This window comes from Gallinula chloropus, assembly GCF_964237585.1.
Source record: "Gallinula chloropus genome assembly, chromosome: 16".
Classification (NCBI taxonomy): domain Eukaryota; kingdom Metazoa; phylum Chordata; class Aves; order Gruiformes; family Rallidae; genus Gallinula; species Gallinula chloropus.
In genome coordinates, this window is record NC_140101.1 from 13,537,393 (window position 1) to 13,553,308 (window position 15,916).

General features: G+C 48.1%; 1 protein-coding gene across 1 annotated transcript in view; it reads right to left on the reverse strand.

Annotated features, from left to right (window-relative positions):
- Window positions 1-499: 499 nt before the first annotated feature.
- The window catches only part of TOX2 (TOX high mobility group box family member 2), a gene marked incomplete at its 5' end in the record, with an annotated part of 150,074 nt that continues 134,657 nt past the window's right edge, over window positions 500-15,916 (reverse strand). Inside the window, 4 exons of the mRNA XM_084271592.1 lie at window positions 500-1,698; window positions 6,736-6,866; window positions 8,924-9,331; window positions 11,842-11,922. Of these exons, the coding sequence (XP_084127718.1) occupies window positions 1,662-1,698; window positions 6,736-6,866; window positions 8,924-9,331; window positions 11,842-11,922 (657 nt within the window). The 3' untranslated portion in view covers window positions 500-1,661. The remainder of the gene's footprint in view (window positions 1,699-6,735; window positions 6,867-8,923; window positions 9,332-11,841; window positions 11,923-15,916) is intronic.

Below are 15,916 nucleotides of genomic sequence, written 5' to 3' on the forward strand. Positions count from 1 at the left end.
CTGGACTCGCTCCAGCAGCTCCATGTCCTCCTTGTCATGGGGTCCCCCATGATGGACACCTATTTTTACACCATTTAAATTTTCCATCCTTCTCATGTCCTTCTCATCCCAGCTTCCTAGGAAAAGCTGGAAATGGGGCTCCTGTGGGCATCGCTGGTGGCCACCAAGAAGCTTGATGACCCCCATGTCTGTAGGGTCATTTGGCAGAAGGGAGGAGGGTTGAGAGGGCTGCTGGGGTATGGGATAAATTTTTAAGGAAATGCACTGGGCAACAAGTTACTGCTTGAGAAAGGAAAGTTCCTTCTGCTGGAACATTGGGATTTTACAGGAAAAGGAAAGTTGGCATTTTACAGGAAAAGGAAAGAAAAAACAAGTGAGGAAGTGATGGGAGGGGAGTGTGGGATGGGAAAGCTGAGGAGGACACTTCCTGGACATCACTGGGCAGGACAATTCCAGGGTGTGCCCCCAGAATAAGGAGAGACTGGTTCAGTTCTACTTTTCATATGTTTTATTATAAAGAAAGGTAAGATAAGCATTGTGAACCGAATGTGCCGGGCGCTGCGAAAGCAGCACCAACCAAATAAAAAATAAAAAAAACCCAAAAATGCACCTTATGAGAAACTGTAATTATGCTCTCTAATTTTTTTTCATAAATAGACAAAAATCATTGTCAGCAATTTTTAAATAGATGGACATATGGCAGAAAAAATATAATAATGCCATACAACATGGATATAAATTGTCCATTTCTTGCTGTACAAATAATAGAAACAAGTTTGGCAGGCTTTTTTTTTTTTGTTGGTTTTTTTTATACACATCTCCCTTCTATGTATAACTAAAAAATGTGCTACAATTAATATAAAATGCTTTTACTATAAAGTAAACTACTAATTTTTTTCACAAAAAAATCTTAAAGATGTCTTTAGCACAGCTCTAAAACACTTAGTAAACTACTTACAACTATCCAACAAATTATATTTTCATGATCTTTTTCACATTTTTTTCTCTCATATTTTGCCTTCTGCTCTCTCCCCCCACCTACCTAGCAATAGTTTTTAATTATTTTTTGTAATTTTTTTGTTTTTTTTGCCAGACATCCAAGGCCTTTTTGCATGTACAATATTCACACAAACTTCACATTTTCTTGCACAAAGTTTAGTGCTGTTAGCAAGTCAAAAGAGTGCATCCTCCTACTGAGCTGGCCTAATGCTGTAGGACACCAGACCTGGGCCTACGCTGCGTCTAAAAGCAGTTCACTAGGAAAATAGTCTGTAGCTAAGCTGATGGCAAGCAGAAAGATGGTGTCCTCAGGTTGGCTTTGGGGTTTTGGTATATATTTTTTTGGTGGTTTTGTGTTTGTTTATTTTAATTTTTTATTTTATTTTATTTTATTTTATTTGTTTTGTTTTGTTTTATTTTGTTTTGTTTTGTTTTGTTTTGTTCATGATTTATGAGGTTTTGGGCTTCCACAGAAAGTAGACTTTAGAGTTCAAAACCAATGAAAGAAAACTGCTCTTAGAGCTTGGGAACGAAGCCAGCGACGAGGTGCAGTGGTAGCTCTCTCGTCCGTACGACTTGCTCGGTGCCTCTCCGGGTAGTCTGTAAGATAGACCCTCTCCAGTGTCCTTCATCTGAGCCTCCTCGAAAAGAGATGTTGAGTTTTAGGTGAGGTAGAGTGCCTTGTCCCTTGGCAGCATGCTGTAAAGAGAAAGGAGAGGGCAGAAGGGGTGAGATGTGCAGGGAAACAGCCGGGAAAAGTCACCTGGGGGAGCTGAAACGACCATCATCTGCACCACCCGGTCCCAACGCCTGTTTCCAGCCTTGCCATGGAGTTTGTGGCACTCCATCATGCAAAGCGTAGTGGTCTGCACTGAGGGTGGGGTGTGCAGAGGTGAACCAAGCATAAGACATGTAGGACTAAGAGCCTGGTGTGGTTGCAGCTCTTCCTGAATTTCAACAGTTAAGTCTAAGACATTAAATTATTTCCTGTAGCTGAATTTTTGCTCCCACCAGGTTTGCAGGGGAGGACCAACTCTGGATTGCCCTGCAGAGCACATGTGTGTGATGCTGCTACCAAGTCCACCCTCACGCTGTGGAGCGCTGTGCCTGGAATCAGCCCCTTGGTCACTGGTGCTGCTCTTCCTCACACACTGTCCTTAGGCTAAGCCAAGGAGCTTCAGGTAATATACACTTGGTTTTGGGTAAAATCTGTCTTTCTGACACTGTGTAAGGTGTAGGGTTCTCAAAAATCTGACTGAGAGGCTGAAGATACTTGCGGGTGTCCAGGATAACTGACATCAGGTTGACAGCTGAAGAGCACAAGAGCAGAAGACAACACCTCCTTGATGCCTTTTTCCTCCTCTCCTAAAATAAACACAACTAGAAAACCTAATGATCAGGAAGTGAGGAAAAGTGCTTTGAGACAGCAGGATTAACTGGCCTTTCCTGTGGGTCTGATGAAGACATCAGGAGGTACAAGGAACCCAAGAAGACTGCAGCACTGCCTTACTTGCAGGATGTTATGGAGGAGGGCAGGTGGGACAGCAGCCAGGCCATGTGCTCTGCATATCCCTGGCCCACCAGATCTTGAATAAATCATGTTATCAAAGCAAAGACTTTGATTTCCAGAGATCCAGGCGTGTCCTGGAGAGGGATCCAGCTTACACCACTGAGGTGCCCCGCATGTGGATGGCTCCACAGCAAGGTGTGCAGGTAGGTATCCCCACTTCTGTCCCTATCTGTAATACCTGGTGCTTCAGCCCTCCCTGTTGCCATCAGCAGTGCCCTACAAGGGAGCCCAGATGCTCTTTTTTTCCCAGACACTGTACAGGGAGGAGTGGCTGACATCCTCCTCCCCTGGCTGACATCCTATATGGCTTTGTGTGGAAATCCAGGCATTTTAATGGGCTTTATCATCTACTCAGACCTGCTGGAAACAGTGTTGGCCCTGTAAAGACATCTTGGCCTTAAAAGGTGGTGAAGAACATTAAGAAGCTTTGGGAGATCCCAGTGTGAGCGGAATACTAGGGAAACAGCAAAGAGCAAGGTAATGCTGTTGTTGATAGAGCTGTCTTCTGATACAGCCCAGAAGAGTCTGCACTTCGTTAATCTCCACACTGCACAATCTGCATTTAAAATGCAGCCTTCCCTCCTGCACTCTGCAAAGATTTAATGCCACTGAGTAGCAGTGAGGTATTCCTCTACTAAAACTTCATTAATTTTACAAAATATGCCACGGAACATTTCCTAGTTCATTAAAAAGTATTACCATAAATAATTGAGTCCCAACTAAGTGCATTTGTGAGGGTTTATCCTTGCCTTTTGACAGTGTTTGCTCATTTAGCTTCTGATTTGGAAAATTCCCCCATTTGGAGAGGATTCACTTCATCGTTAGCAGGAGGAATTAGCCAGGTTCTAAGTGTCCGGATGAAGTGGCTGTACATGTTTTGTGCATCTGGACAGGGTGGAACTCAGAGCATCCTGGTTTTTAGCACAGAGGGAAGCAGGAAGAAGGGAGAAAAGCTGCTGAATGATGGTACCCCAGAAGAACCTGATCCCTGCCCTGCGAAGGAGTGGAAGAACATAGATGAATCCAGCTCAGTGCTATCACCAAGATACCCAGGAAACCAATCTAAGTGAAACCCCTGAGGACAGCTTTGGTATGGAAAGAGCTGTAATCAGAAGTCAGTGAGGAGATAAGAGTGAGGTGCCTCGTGGAATTAGGCAAGATTTACAAGTGGTTGTAAACCCTTGATACAGGTGAGCTAGATCCCCTGGAGAAAGTCACTGCAAAACACAGGTATATTCAGCAGGAAAGAGAGAGTGTGAGAATAAGGCTGTCAGGTGAGGGAGACAGGGGACTGTGTAAGTAGGTTGTGATATGATGGCAAAAAAAAAAAGCAATAAAATCATATGCTACAATTGCTTGTGGGAAGTGATAGTCATATACTAAGCAGGAGCTGAGAAATGCTACCCGTGTCTTTGCTAGCAATCTAGGACAGCTTGGGCTTAAGCCCAGAAAGAGCTAGGAAAATTGGATGGAAGTCAGCAAGCAGAAAATCATTAAGAATGGGGAGAGGATGGGCTAAGAGACATTTAAAACCCCCTCTAACATGGCTGATTTGTGAATCAAGGGGTGTCTGCTCACAGGATCCTAGAATTGGAGGGGCATCAGGTAGGAAATGTCATTTAGTGGCACCTTAACCAAGACTGGTAGGCTGGGAAAAACCCCAAACCCTACAGCAGTTCCCTTATTAGATGGGGAAGGACAGAAAGACAACCCTGTTACTTTTTCAGCAGTCACCTGGATGACAAACACGAAAGAAAATGCAGCATGAGGGGGGCTTTACCCCAGCTAACCCAGTGCCAATGCACGTTGGGAGCTGAATAAATACCGAGGTGGGATGTGAGGTAAAGATCCCAACCCAGAGAGCTGACTGCCTGGTGCTGGGGGTCTCAGCACATCCTCTTTCAGGAACCTGGGACTGCAGCTGAGCCACATCACACTAGAAAATAATCCCTTTTCTTGCCAGGTAGTTGCTGATTTTACTCCTCAGAGCACTGGGTGCTTTCATTGCAATTAAGATGAATGCAGTTTGGAGGTTGAAATGGGCAATTACATGATCCAGAGACTTCCCAGCTATAGCTAATACTGTGCTGATGAGTCCAGCCCAAGGAGAATGCCTTCCCTTTCCCATGCTCTGCCCAGGTCCTGCTGACTGCTGGGGCCCTTAGCACAGCACTCACCCCGCACCCCTCACACCCAGCTCATGGCAAGGTGCCATGGAGGAGCCCCAGGGACACCTTGGAGCATCGCTTGCAAATCAGTGCTAGGAATACTGGAGAAAGCAAACAGGATGGGGAGATGATGAGCACCAGATGGTCTCTTTTCTGGACACAAGAGTAACCTGAAGGCACACTGGGGCTACAGCCCTACAAACATCTGCTGATGCTGCAAGCAGTGCAGGGCATGGGCTTAGGCAGCAAATACGGGGAGCTGGCAGGAGGTGCTGGCACTGCCAATGCACCAGGCTCTGCAATAGCACGAGCAGCTCCTGTGTCTCTAGCCAGGGCTCCTTCCCTAACAGACATCGGGGTTTTTTGGTGCACTAAGCACTCTTTGCAGCACTGATCCATATCCATCTGAGTTCATTGCTGTAATCTACTCTAATAATTATCTGGAAGTCTCTGCATAATCTGTCTGGTTTTAAAATGATTTTTTTCCTTCCCAGGAAGCTGTGATAAACCCATGAAATTCGATATTTCTGCTGTGACAAAGGCATGAAATGCATGAGCTTTGATCATGAATTGCATGGGCCCTTTTGCCTACAATACAGCACTCTGGGCAGATGTCACAGAGCTTGTTTTAGCAACACAAAACTCAGTCCTGCCTACTACAGGAGTGCTTCACCCCCTTCTAGAGTGCCCCACGTTTTCAGCAGTGGGATTTGCAGAGAGAGCCACACGTTTTCCCTGCTGATCCTCTAAACAGCAATGCTGTGGGGGCTGTGCTAATTTCTGTGGGAGCTGGCTCTGCCCAGCACCTCTGGAAATTGGGATCCATTTGCCACAACCCTACAAGTAGTATTATTATTTAGTATTCTGCCCACAGCATCTAAACCAACTTTTATCATCAGGTCCTAAACAGGTCCCTTCCTTCGGGTTGTCTGAGAGGCTTGGGGAAGGACCACGTGAAGGCAGCTGGCAGAACCCAGAAGGATCCATGCAGCCCAGCACCCTCAGGCAGGCAGATAGCAGTGATATTCTAATGGCTCAGCAAGTTATTTATTTCCCTGAAAGAAATAAATGTCTGTACAGTCTGTGCCCAGCCCAGCAATTGTAAGTGCACTGCTGGCACCGGTGGGAGCTGTGCTCTGAAAAGGCTGGGCGCTTGCTATTATCTCCAGTGAAAGCACTGTGTTCCAGTACTTGAAGCAAATCAAACAATACTCAGAAGCTACCATGCCTCCTTCCCTACCTGCTCCCCCAGCAAACCACGTGCCTGTTTTACAGAGCACAATAGCTGTCTCCAAACTGCTACTGCTGAGCCACGAGCAGTGGACGAGCTGAGGCTGGAAATGGCTTTCACACCCTCCCTGTTCCCCCACTTTGAGACTATCCTGATGTTTTTATTTATTGGTGAATTCAAGAGGCATTGAAGGGACCCTTGTGCTGGCACACTCATGCCAGAGCTCGCAGGGCATGAGTAGGGAGGTCTGTGCATTGGTCTGTGCATTGGTCTGTGGACTTGTCCTGCAAGGGGCAGGGGCCAAACTCTCAGGAGGACGAGGTTTTGCACCCTGATCAGGTGAAACCCCAGGACCAATAAGGGACCAATAAGCTACAGGAGGTTGTGGCCTCAGCAATAAAAACAATCACTTTAGGAGCAGGACATTGCTTATGGACACGACCATAACCTCTGGGGACTTTGCCTGTGACACAGCTTCCCAGGCCTGCTCCAGAGGTAAATGCACCAAACTCATCCCTTCCTAACAGGATGGATGCACAAAGAAAGGAACCCTCTTCATGCCCAATGAAGAATTTGTGATTTTCAAGCTCTGTGCTTCCATAGCATCACTTCAGTGAGCCTAGAGAGAGGAGGAAGCCTTGAACTTCATTGACCATAACTAGCCCACAAACGTGTGGTAGGTTTTAGGGCAGATTCTCAGCTGTTGTACACTGTCACAGCTCAGATAACATCAAGTGCATGAGCAACATTGTGTTTTGTCTACTGGCCTGCAGTGGTTAATCCCACACTCTCTGCTGGGGTAGTCGTTGTCCCACTCGCTGCTTCCTGGGGGGTTTGATGCACCAGGCGAACGGGGTCCAACACTGTTTTGAAACTCAGACGAAATATGTGAGAAGTCCTGAAGGGGTGGAAAGGAAAAAGGAAGGGTTACAGGAGCATGAACCATGGGACAAGCAGATGAACACTGCATAAACACTCATTGCCCCAAAAATGCAGCAGCGCAGAGCTGAGGGGGAACCCTGGGGACAGCAAGGGGGGTCCAAGCACAGGACCCAAAACCACCGCGGTGAGAGTCATCACAAGCAGGTGCCAATGCAGCAACATCTGTTTCACATCCCTCTTCCTCCCTCTTCTTTTTCAGGACCTCCCTCCTGAGGTAAGCAGCTGCAGAAGACCTGAAAGCCTTTGCATCAGCAGCCTGGCAATCCAAACTGCTTCTCCACTGGCAGTGCAGCGCCCTTTGCAGCAACGTGTTCTCCCATCATCATGTACAGTAACACAGCAAGCACCTCCACACAGGCAGCGCTCGCTCCATCAGCTGTCACCACTGGCAGTTTAACAAGGATGCTGTGGGATTGTTTTATCTGAAAACTAATTAGCTTTGCCCAGTTTGAGGGTTGGCTTAATTAGGCAACATTTAGAAATGCATATAAACAAGAGCCATGGTAGTTAACTGACCAAGAATATGGATTTCTTCAAAACTTCCAGTGGGTTTTTGGTTTGTTTGTTGGGGTTTCTTTTTACATTTAAGTTGTTATTATCAAGCATATATGGAATGAAGCTTCACCAAACGGTGCCCTCAGCAACAACAAATCAAAGTGATCATGAGGACCCCCTTCTCTGCTCATTTCTGGACTACCACTGGATTACAGAAGCCACTTCTGCTTATGCAGAGCCAAAGTCCAATCAGTGTGCTGGGGAAGTTACTTGGGATACTCTGAGCAGGTTGGAAATTAAAATCTGATTGAGGATCTGACCTTCCCACATCTGCTTTTAGCATGGTCAGGGATAACTGTACTTCCACACCCCTGCTCTCCTTTGCTTTTCTTCCACTGCAATAGCTATTCCCAAAGTTAGCCCCAAACTGAACAGGCCACGTTATGGGAAAGAAAACATTCTTCATTGCTAAAGTACTGTATGGATTTGGGGAAACGCAGCTAACAAACATGTCAAACACAAATTACTCAGCCAGCTGGGTGAATACTGCAGTTAAAAGCATCATCAAGTGATGGTAGCAGCTCTGAAATCAGAGCATATGTCCTCCTCTGCGAATAGTCCATCCAGTTCGTATTCCAGATGGAGAGACTCTGGAAACCACTCATCTCCTCCTTCGTATACTGGCACGTTCTCTAGAAGGTATAGGCAGAGGGGTTTGCTACAGCCCATTTTTCTTCCAGATACATTTTCTTAATTGCAGGTTTAAAGAGGAAGAGCCTTGGGGCCCACAGGCTGGGTCCCTGAGCGTGGGCTGAGCCGGGCTTGGCTAAGGATGGTTTCCTTCAGCAGGTTTTACGTGTCCATAGCACACATCCATGGGATTTGCCTTGCTGCTCCGCTGCCAGCATAGGCACACATGCAGGCACACACTGCACGCTCTCGGCTCTCTGCCACAGAAGTGATTTTTCTCCTGCTGCCAGGCAGATTGGGGAAAAATATTGATTTTCTATTTTGTTTGTGACATTCCCTCTATCCATTTCCTCTTCCCCCTGGTAGCCCCTCTGGATCCTTGCTGTTATCCCATGCCCTTCCAGCACTGCCTTTCCTTAGTGCTGGTGTAAGAGGAGAGTCTCGCTGACGATCAACCCCTTGTTTCAGGTGACTGATGGTGGTGATTATCCCTCAGAGACAAAGCTGGGGGACCATGAGCTCAAGGAGCATCAGGAGGCACCCCCAGTTCCCACATCCTCCCCCCTCTGGAAATGCTGTCATTGCTCCATTGCATGAATCTGCCCCATTTCTGTGGGTGCTCACACTCCCAGACAGCTCAGCACTCTTGAAAACATCACCCCCAAACTACCAGATCTTCAAGCTGATGGAGCCTTGAGAAGAGTTCCCTGGGGACAACATCAACACCCACCATCTCCAAAACATCCAGAAAGGCACAGACCCAATGGGAAGATGGGAAATGGCGTGGTTCATGCTGCAAACCCTCCCTCCCTCCCTCTGAGCACCTACCTGCTGCCCAGGAGGCGAGGCGTTCATGGGGGGCTGTACCTGTAGTGCCATGGGGGGGGAGAGGAGGGGCTGCTGGGGGACCTGCTGCATGCTGAGGGGCTGGCTGAGGAGGGAGCTCTGCGGGTGGTGCAAGGAGAGCTGCTGGTGGAGGGGAGGGCTGATCTGGAAGGAGGGTGGGGGGGAGGCACTGATGCTGGGCAGCATGGGTTTGGAGGTGAGGGTCCTGGAGAGGCTGGGGTGGGGGTGGCCGCGGTAGTTCTGCAGGTCCGATGGGGACAAGAAGGAGCCCAGGCCGGGGTATGGCGAGGAAGCCTGTGGCGGCATGGGGTACATGGGCTGCTTGGGGGGGATCATTTTGGAAGGTGGATTGCTCTGGGCACTTTTCGTCTCCCCCTGGTCGGCAGAGCTCTGTGGGAAAACAGAACGGAGTTTGATGAGCAAGGAAGGGAGGAAACATAGTTATCCATCTCTGGATGTCTGTCCATCCAGTCCAGCTACCTGGGCTCCCCATGGCTCCTGCTCCTTGCCCACCAGCCAGCACACCCAATTCCAGCCCTGGGGCTGGGTGCCGTGTCCACATCTGGGACATCAAAGTCCAGTAACTCAACTGTGCCTGGGGCAGAGCTGGAGCGCCGCAGGGGCACTGAGAGCCAGCTGCCTGCCTGCAGGTCACACCTACAGCTCACCCAGGTGGGTGACAGAATGACTTTTGCTTCCTACAGACAAGGAACGGGACCATAGAAACTCTGCTTTCACATCCCTGCGGTCCCAGCGGGGTCTGTGACACACAGGACAATGGTGGCCTCATTTCTGCAGGGAAAAGAAGAGCAGCAGGACATTTTCTGGCTTGTACAATGAGGGTTTTGTCCTGTGATGGGTTCTGGAACGATACTCCAGACCCTTTCCCAGCCAGGATCACACTGTGTGGTTTTACCCAAAACAACGTTGCTCTTCTGCAAAGACCCATCGGAGAAACCAGGAAAAAATGAAGCCCTGGAGCTCGGTGACTCCATGCCCTCCGTGTGACCTGCCCCAAGCTGCCACTGGGCACATTCAAGGGAAGATCTCCTGGTTTCCAGAGGGACCAAGAATTGCTTCTAAACCCACACACTGTCCTGTCCATGCTGTTTTTCTGCCCTTGTTGCTGTTTGGTTTACAAGTTAAGACAGATAATGGTGCTATTGTCTTCGAGCTGTTCCAGCACACCCCCACAATCACACAGATCCAGCAGATTTGGGACATCACATTATTTCTTGTGACAGCTGGATGTGATGATTGAGTACTGAGGGTGTGGTATCGTACCAAGGAGAAGCTTGGAAGGGAAAACAACCCAATACACAGACTCACGACCCAAGGGCAGCACATCCCTCTGAGCCAGAAAGCCTATGAGCTCCTCAGAAGCTACCTCAAATTCACAGACAGCACATGCCCATGTCTCTGAAGGCACGGAGGAGAGCAAGGTCCCAGCTTCCCTGGGATTGCTGTCCACGTTTGGAGGGTTGGGATAGGTCCATCACTGCCACCTTGGGTGCAGCCTTGCATCACCCAGAGTTCCCATATGAACCTGAAATCCCCTGAAAGGTCACTGTTCAGTGACTCTCTGGGCTTTGCCCATGTCCTGGTTTCAGCTGGGATAAAGTCAGTTTTCTTTCTAGTTGCTGGCTGTGTTTTGGGTTTAGCATGAGAACATTGGTAACACCCTGATGTTTTCACTTGCTGCAAGGTAGTTGTAGTGACTACACCAAGTCAAGGACTTTCCAGCTTCCCAGGCCCATCCAGGGGCACAAGCAGCTGGGAGAGCACAGCCAGGATGGCTGGCCAGATGGATATTCCCCATCCAATAACGTCATGCATCCTGTGAAACTGGGGAAGCTGGGCAGGACAGTGGGGTCCTGCCCAGAAACAGACTGGGCATCGTGGTTTTACCCTTCCCATGCATGGTGAGCAATTGCATTTCTGCATCACTTGGTTTTTGTTATTATAATAATAATAATAATAATAATAATAATAATAATAATAATAATAATAATAATAATAATAATAATAATAATAATAATAATAATAATAATAATAATAATAATAATAATAACAATTATTATTATTATTATTATTATTATTATTATTATTATTATTATTATTATTATTATTATTATTATTATTATTATTATTATTATTACTTAGACTACTACCATTCTCTTCCTCTTTCTTTATCTCAACCCACACAATTGTTTTCCATTCTCCTGCCCATTCCCTTGGGAAGAAGGGTGAGCGAGGGGCTGTGTGGTGCTTACCTGACAGCTGTGGTGAGACCATGGCAGCCCCACAGCAGTGTGATCAGCAGGTACGTGCTCACACGCTCATCAACCTGCAGTTTTGGGGCTCACTCCCTAACATCCCTGCTCTTGGCTGAGCGTGCACAGGGGTGAAGCAGGACCCAGGGTCTTGAGCAGGGGGAACAGCCTAATGGCCTGGAGCAGGGTGCAGGCAGGATGCTGATGAGCCTACAGCTGGGGTGTCACCTTCCCCCCGGGTTATTCCCAGGGAGCATTATCCCATCTTCCTGCCCTTGGTTGTCAGTCCCTTGTTTACTGCACTCACACCCCCAAAGCCTGGTGAGGAACAGCAGTTGGTGGTGGGGACAGGCACCAGGGACCCCCAAGCACACTCCTCCCCTGCTCTGACACCTGCTGATGAAGACACCCCAAAGCGGGGTCTCATTTCAGGGCATAAAGGCAGAAGGTAGCCTGGTGCCCGCCCTAACTGCACTGCAGGGCACTTCTTGTACCTAACACTGGGATCAGTGCTGACAGCACAATTACACTGTGTGTGGGATAAACTTGTTCCTCCCTGGAGAGTCCTGTGAGTTGCAGCTAACCCAGCACTGCCACGTCCAGCGGCCGCGCGAGCACGGGCCGTACCTTGGAGACCAGGCTAGCCCGGTACGCAGCCAGGGCTTTCAGGTACTCCTTCTTTGCGGCTTCTGTTTTCCTCTTGTAAGCCTGAAAGGAGCAAAGAGTGGATAATAATTAATAATAAGCAGAGCAAGGTGCTGCTGGGCTCGGCTGAGCCCTGCAAAAATGTGTGCAGGAAAAACTGATTTCTGCCAGAGAGGAATTTACCCCAAATCAGGTAAATAAAAGCACCTGGATTGGACCACGAGGGAATTTTAGGAGGTGTCACAAACTCAGGAAAATCACTTCCCAACAGGAACCATGGCAGAGTGTGACCCAGGCTCTTGGAATCACAGAATCACAGACTTACAGAATTGTAGGGGTTGTAAGGGACCTCCAGAGCTCATCACGTCCAACCCCCCTGCCAAAGCAGGGTCCCTAGGACAGGTCACACAGGTTGGTGTCCAGACAGGGCTGGAATCTCTCCAGAGAAGGAGACTCCAAACCCCCTGGGCAGCCTGTCCCAGGGCTCCCTCACCGGGAAGAAGTTCTTCTGCAGATTGATGTGGAACTTCCCATGCTCCAACTTGAGGCCATTGCCCCTTGTCCTGTCCCCACAGACACTGAGAAGAGGCTGCCCATGTCCCCCTGTGTCCCACAATTCAGATACTGATAAACATTAATAAGAGCAAGACAAGACCCCAGTATCCCCAAATGCCAAGGCCAGCTTAAAAAATGGTGAGGCATTCAGAAATGCTGAATTACTAGTTTGTTTTCTTAGCTTTCCTGTCATTAAACCTTTAGAGCTCCAAACTCCAGCTCTCCTCTGTAGTCCTGACAGCTGGGAAGTGCTTTTGCATCATATAAAAGCCAACGTTTTTACCTAATCTTGACTCGGGGAGCTGGGCCTTGCGGGGAAAACAGCGACTTATCAGGAGAGTTTGCTACCCCAAGAAATAAAATCATACAGCTTTGTGAGATCGAATTATTATTTATTCTTCCTTCTCTTCCCTGCAACGAGACATGTTCCATGATCGTTTCACAGTGCTGCTCCCCTTTCAGCCCAGAGTTTGGCCCTCTGTGCATGTAAAAATAGGAGCCTAATCCAGCCTGTCTCAAGCAGCGTGAGTCCCCACGGGTAAAAGAGATTAAACTCACCCAGCAAGAGGAATACTTGAAAATGGAATAAAAACTTTCAGCAAAAAGGCAGAAACTCCTAAGAAAAATCCCCGTCAGTCCTCTCCTCTGCTGGAAACTCAAATCCCTCCTCAAGCAGTGCACCCAAAGTTGATTTCAATTAGGAGAGATTTGCATACATTTAATTCTGCTTTAAAAAAACCCACACCAAAACCCAACAACCTTTGCCAGCCAAGATGATGAAGCCTGGTGAGGATGTTTAGCTCCTTCCCCCTCCACCCTGCAAACTTCCACGGGCACAGCAGCACCCCAGGCTCCCTCCCAACACCAACCTCCTATGGGAGACTAACCTTCTGGCGGTTAACCTACCCAGCTAGCTGAATTTCCATTTGAAATCAGTACAGCTCAATTCTATTAAAAAGCAGCTTGAAAACGTTATTTTCACCACTAAATCAAGCAGATTCCTGTACTGAAATGTTTATGACTTGACGTGCTGGAGGTCTCAGATGGTGATTTTTCTGGAGCAGAGCGCGTCCCTAAGTTTGTCTTTGGCTTTGTGGCGCTCGGGCAGTATTATATTTGCTGCCTTCAGAGGGAAATTACATCTCAAAATGTCAGCCTGAAGAAGAGTTGCCCTGTGAAAAAACAACTGTTTCTTCAAACTGCATGGGTTCCCCTAATAAAAGCTGTTACCTCTCCCTGCAAACCTCACCTTGCCACCGCTGCAAGGCAGAATTGGGGGCTGCCCCCCAGCTTGGCTCTAATAGATGCTCTGAAATGTGGTACCTGCTGCCTCCATGGCCATGAGATAGGAATTCCCATGTCAGGGGCTGGTGTAGCAGTGGCCATAGCTGGGTGCTGATGTATTGAAGCAGAGTTAGGGGTTTTTTTTCCTCTCCATAGCAGTGAAATGAGCATTTTTGCCTTTTTTTTTAACTCTGGGACAGTGGGAAATCAGCGTATGCATGCACAGCTACGCAGAGATGAATTCAATTACTAGGAAGACTTGTGTGAAGAAAGAAAATATCTGCAATTTATGGACAGTGAGAGGGCAGGTAAATGAGACTTCCTTAACCTAAATGCAAATAAATGAATAACTAATAAATTTGGTGCCTATCTTCATCTCCATCACTTGCTTTTTCTGCTATACCTTTTTTTTTTCCCCTTCCCCTCCCCACACTTCATCCGTCCTTGTCTTTTTTAGACAGCACTGAGCCTCAATGCCTGTTTGGAAAGAACTGCTGGGTTGCAGCAAGACTGGGGAGGGCAGTGGAGCAGCGTTCACTCTCAAAGGGAAAGGGGCTCGCTCTCGAAGGAGCCCCCACACTGCTTGGGGCAGCCCCTGCTCCAGCCCTGGGCTACAGAGAAGGAAAAGAGGATGAGCCCAGGGGGTGTTTCCAGCTCTTGAAGGTCCCCAGTGGGTTATCTCATTTGTGACCATAGATGCATAATCCTTGTTTGGGATCAGTGTTTTCATCCTTCCGTGGTGCATGGCTTTCCTTGACACTCAGAAGATGCTGAAACCTCCTTCCAGGCCAGTCCAGTTGGTTGGAGCCTTCCAGCCCCAGTGTGGATGCACAGACTGGTTTGGGCTGGGAGGGACACCAAAGCCCCTCCAGTGTCACTCCTGCCATGGGCAGGGACACCTCCCCCCAGCCCAGGGTACCCAAAGCCTCATCCAACCTGGCCTTGAACCCTGCCAGGGATCCAGGGCCAGCCCCAGCTTCTCTGGGCACCCTGTGCCTCACCCCTCACTGCAAAAAAACACTCTGAGGGTCTCGTGTGGGGATCTGGAGATCCAGTCCTGCACATGGGTGTCTCTCTGCACCCAGCCAGCGCTCCACCAAGGACAGGGAGCAGTGGCACGCTGTGGTGCCGCTGGGAAACACGCTGACGTGGGCAGAGCAGATCCGAACAAAACTCCTCACCAGCCCTCTGTGTGACGGCAGCTCCAGCACAGTATTTATAACCTTTAAAATTTTAATTTAAACATTGACAAAACCATGTTACTTTCTAATTAAATCCCATTTTCTCCCAGGGATTTTAATTTCAAAGTAATTTATCAGATTTAAGGATCCTCAAAACATTCTTGCCTGCTTCTCTTTCTAACCTGCCATGCCCGCTGATTTATTTTCCTTATTCGTTAGCAGGAGGATTCATTAGTCATTAAGCGAGTGGGTGGGTTGGGAGGGAGCAAAAATGGTTAGTGATTATGAAAACAAAAAATCAGAGCTGTAAGAAGCATATGTTGGGATCGTAATCCTGACACCTCTGTGTCTCAGCAAAGCAGCTAGTAATTGTACCGTAATGAAATGTTCTTGTTTGATAACCAGTTAATTAGAGAAGACAATTATTCCAAACCCCGCTGACGCCCACGAACGGCTCCGTGTCGCGCAGGCACTGACTGACAGCCGGAGCTGTTATCGGTAACCTCTGCATCCCAGCCCTCCTGCTTTAGCACAAGTGCTGCTTTCCAAGGCTGGAGAAGGATGAGGAGAAGCTAAACTCTCCCCCAAAAAAACATGGGGTCCATTGCTCCCAAGTGAAGAGGTCTCTGCTGCGTTCCTACATGGAGGTTGGGGTAGCCTGCCTCAAAAAAAGAGGTAGAAATGATGGGGTGAAAATTGCAGCGAAGGTCTCCAGGAGAAGGGCTGAAGGACTCGGGTGAGGAGAGAAGATCGAGAGGACCCACCACCTCCAAAGGAAACTCAGCAGAGAAAGAGGCAATGAATGATCCTCTGCATCCACCACAGCTAGGAGAAGAGGCAATAGGCTTAAATTGTGACAAGGGAAATGTTGGCTAAGCAGGAGGAAAGCATTCCTAACAGTCAGGATAATTAAGCATGGGAAGAGATTGCCTGGGGAGATGTGTAATCTCCACCACTGAAGGTTTAAGAACCGATTAGGCACACATCCATCAAGAATGGCTTATGTGGAGATGATCCTAACTTCAGGCAGCAGTATG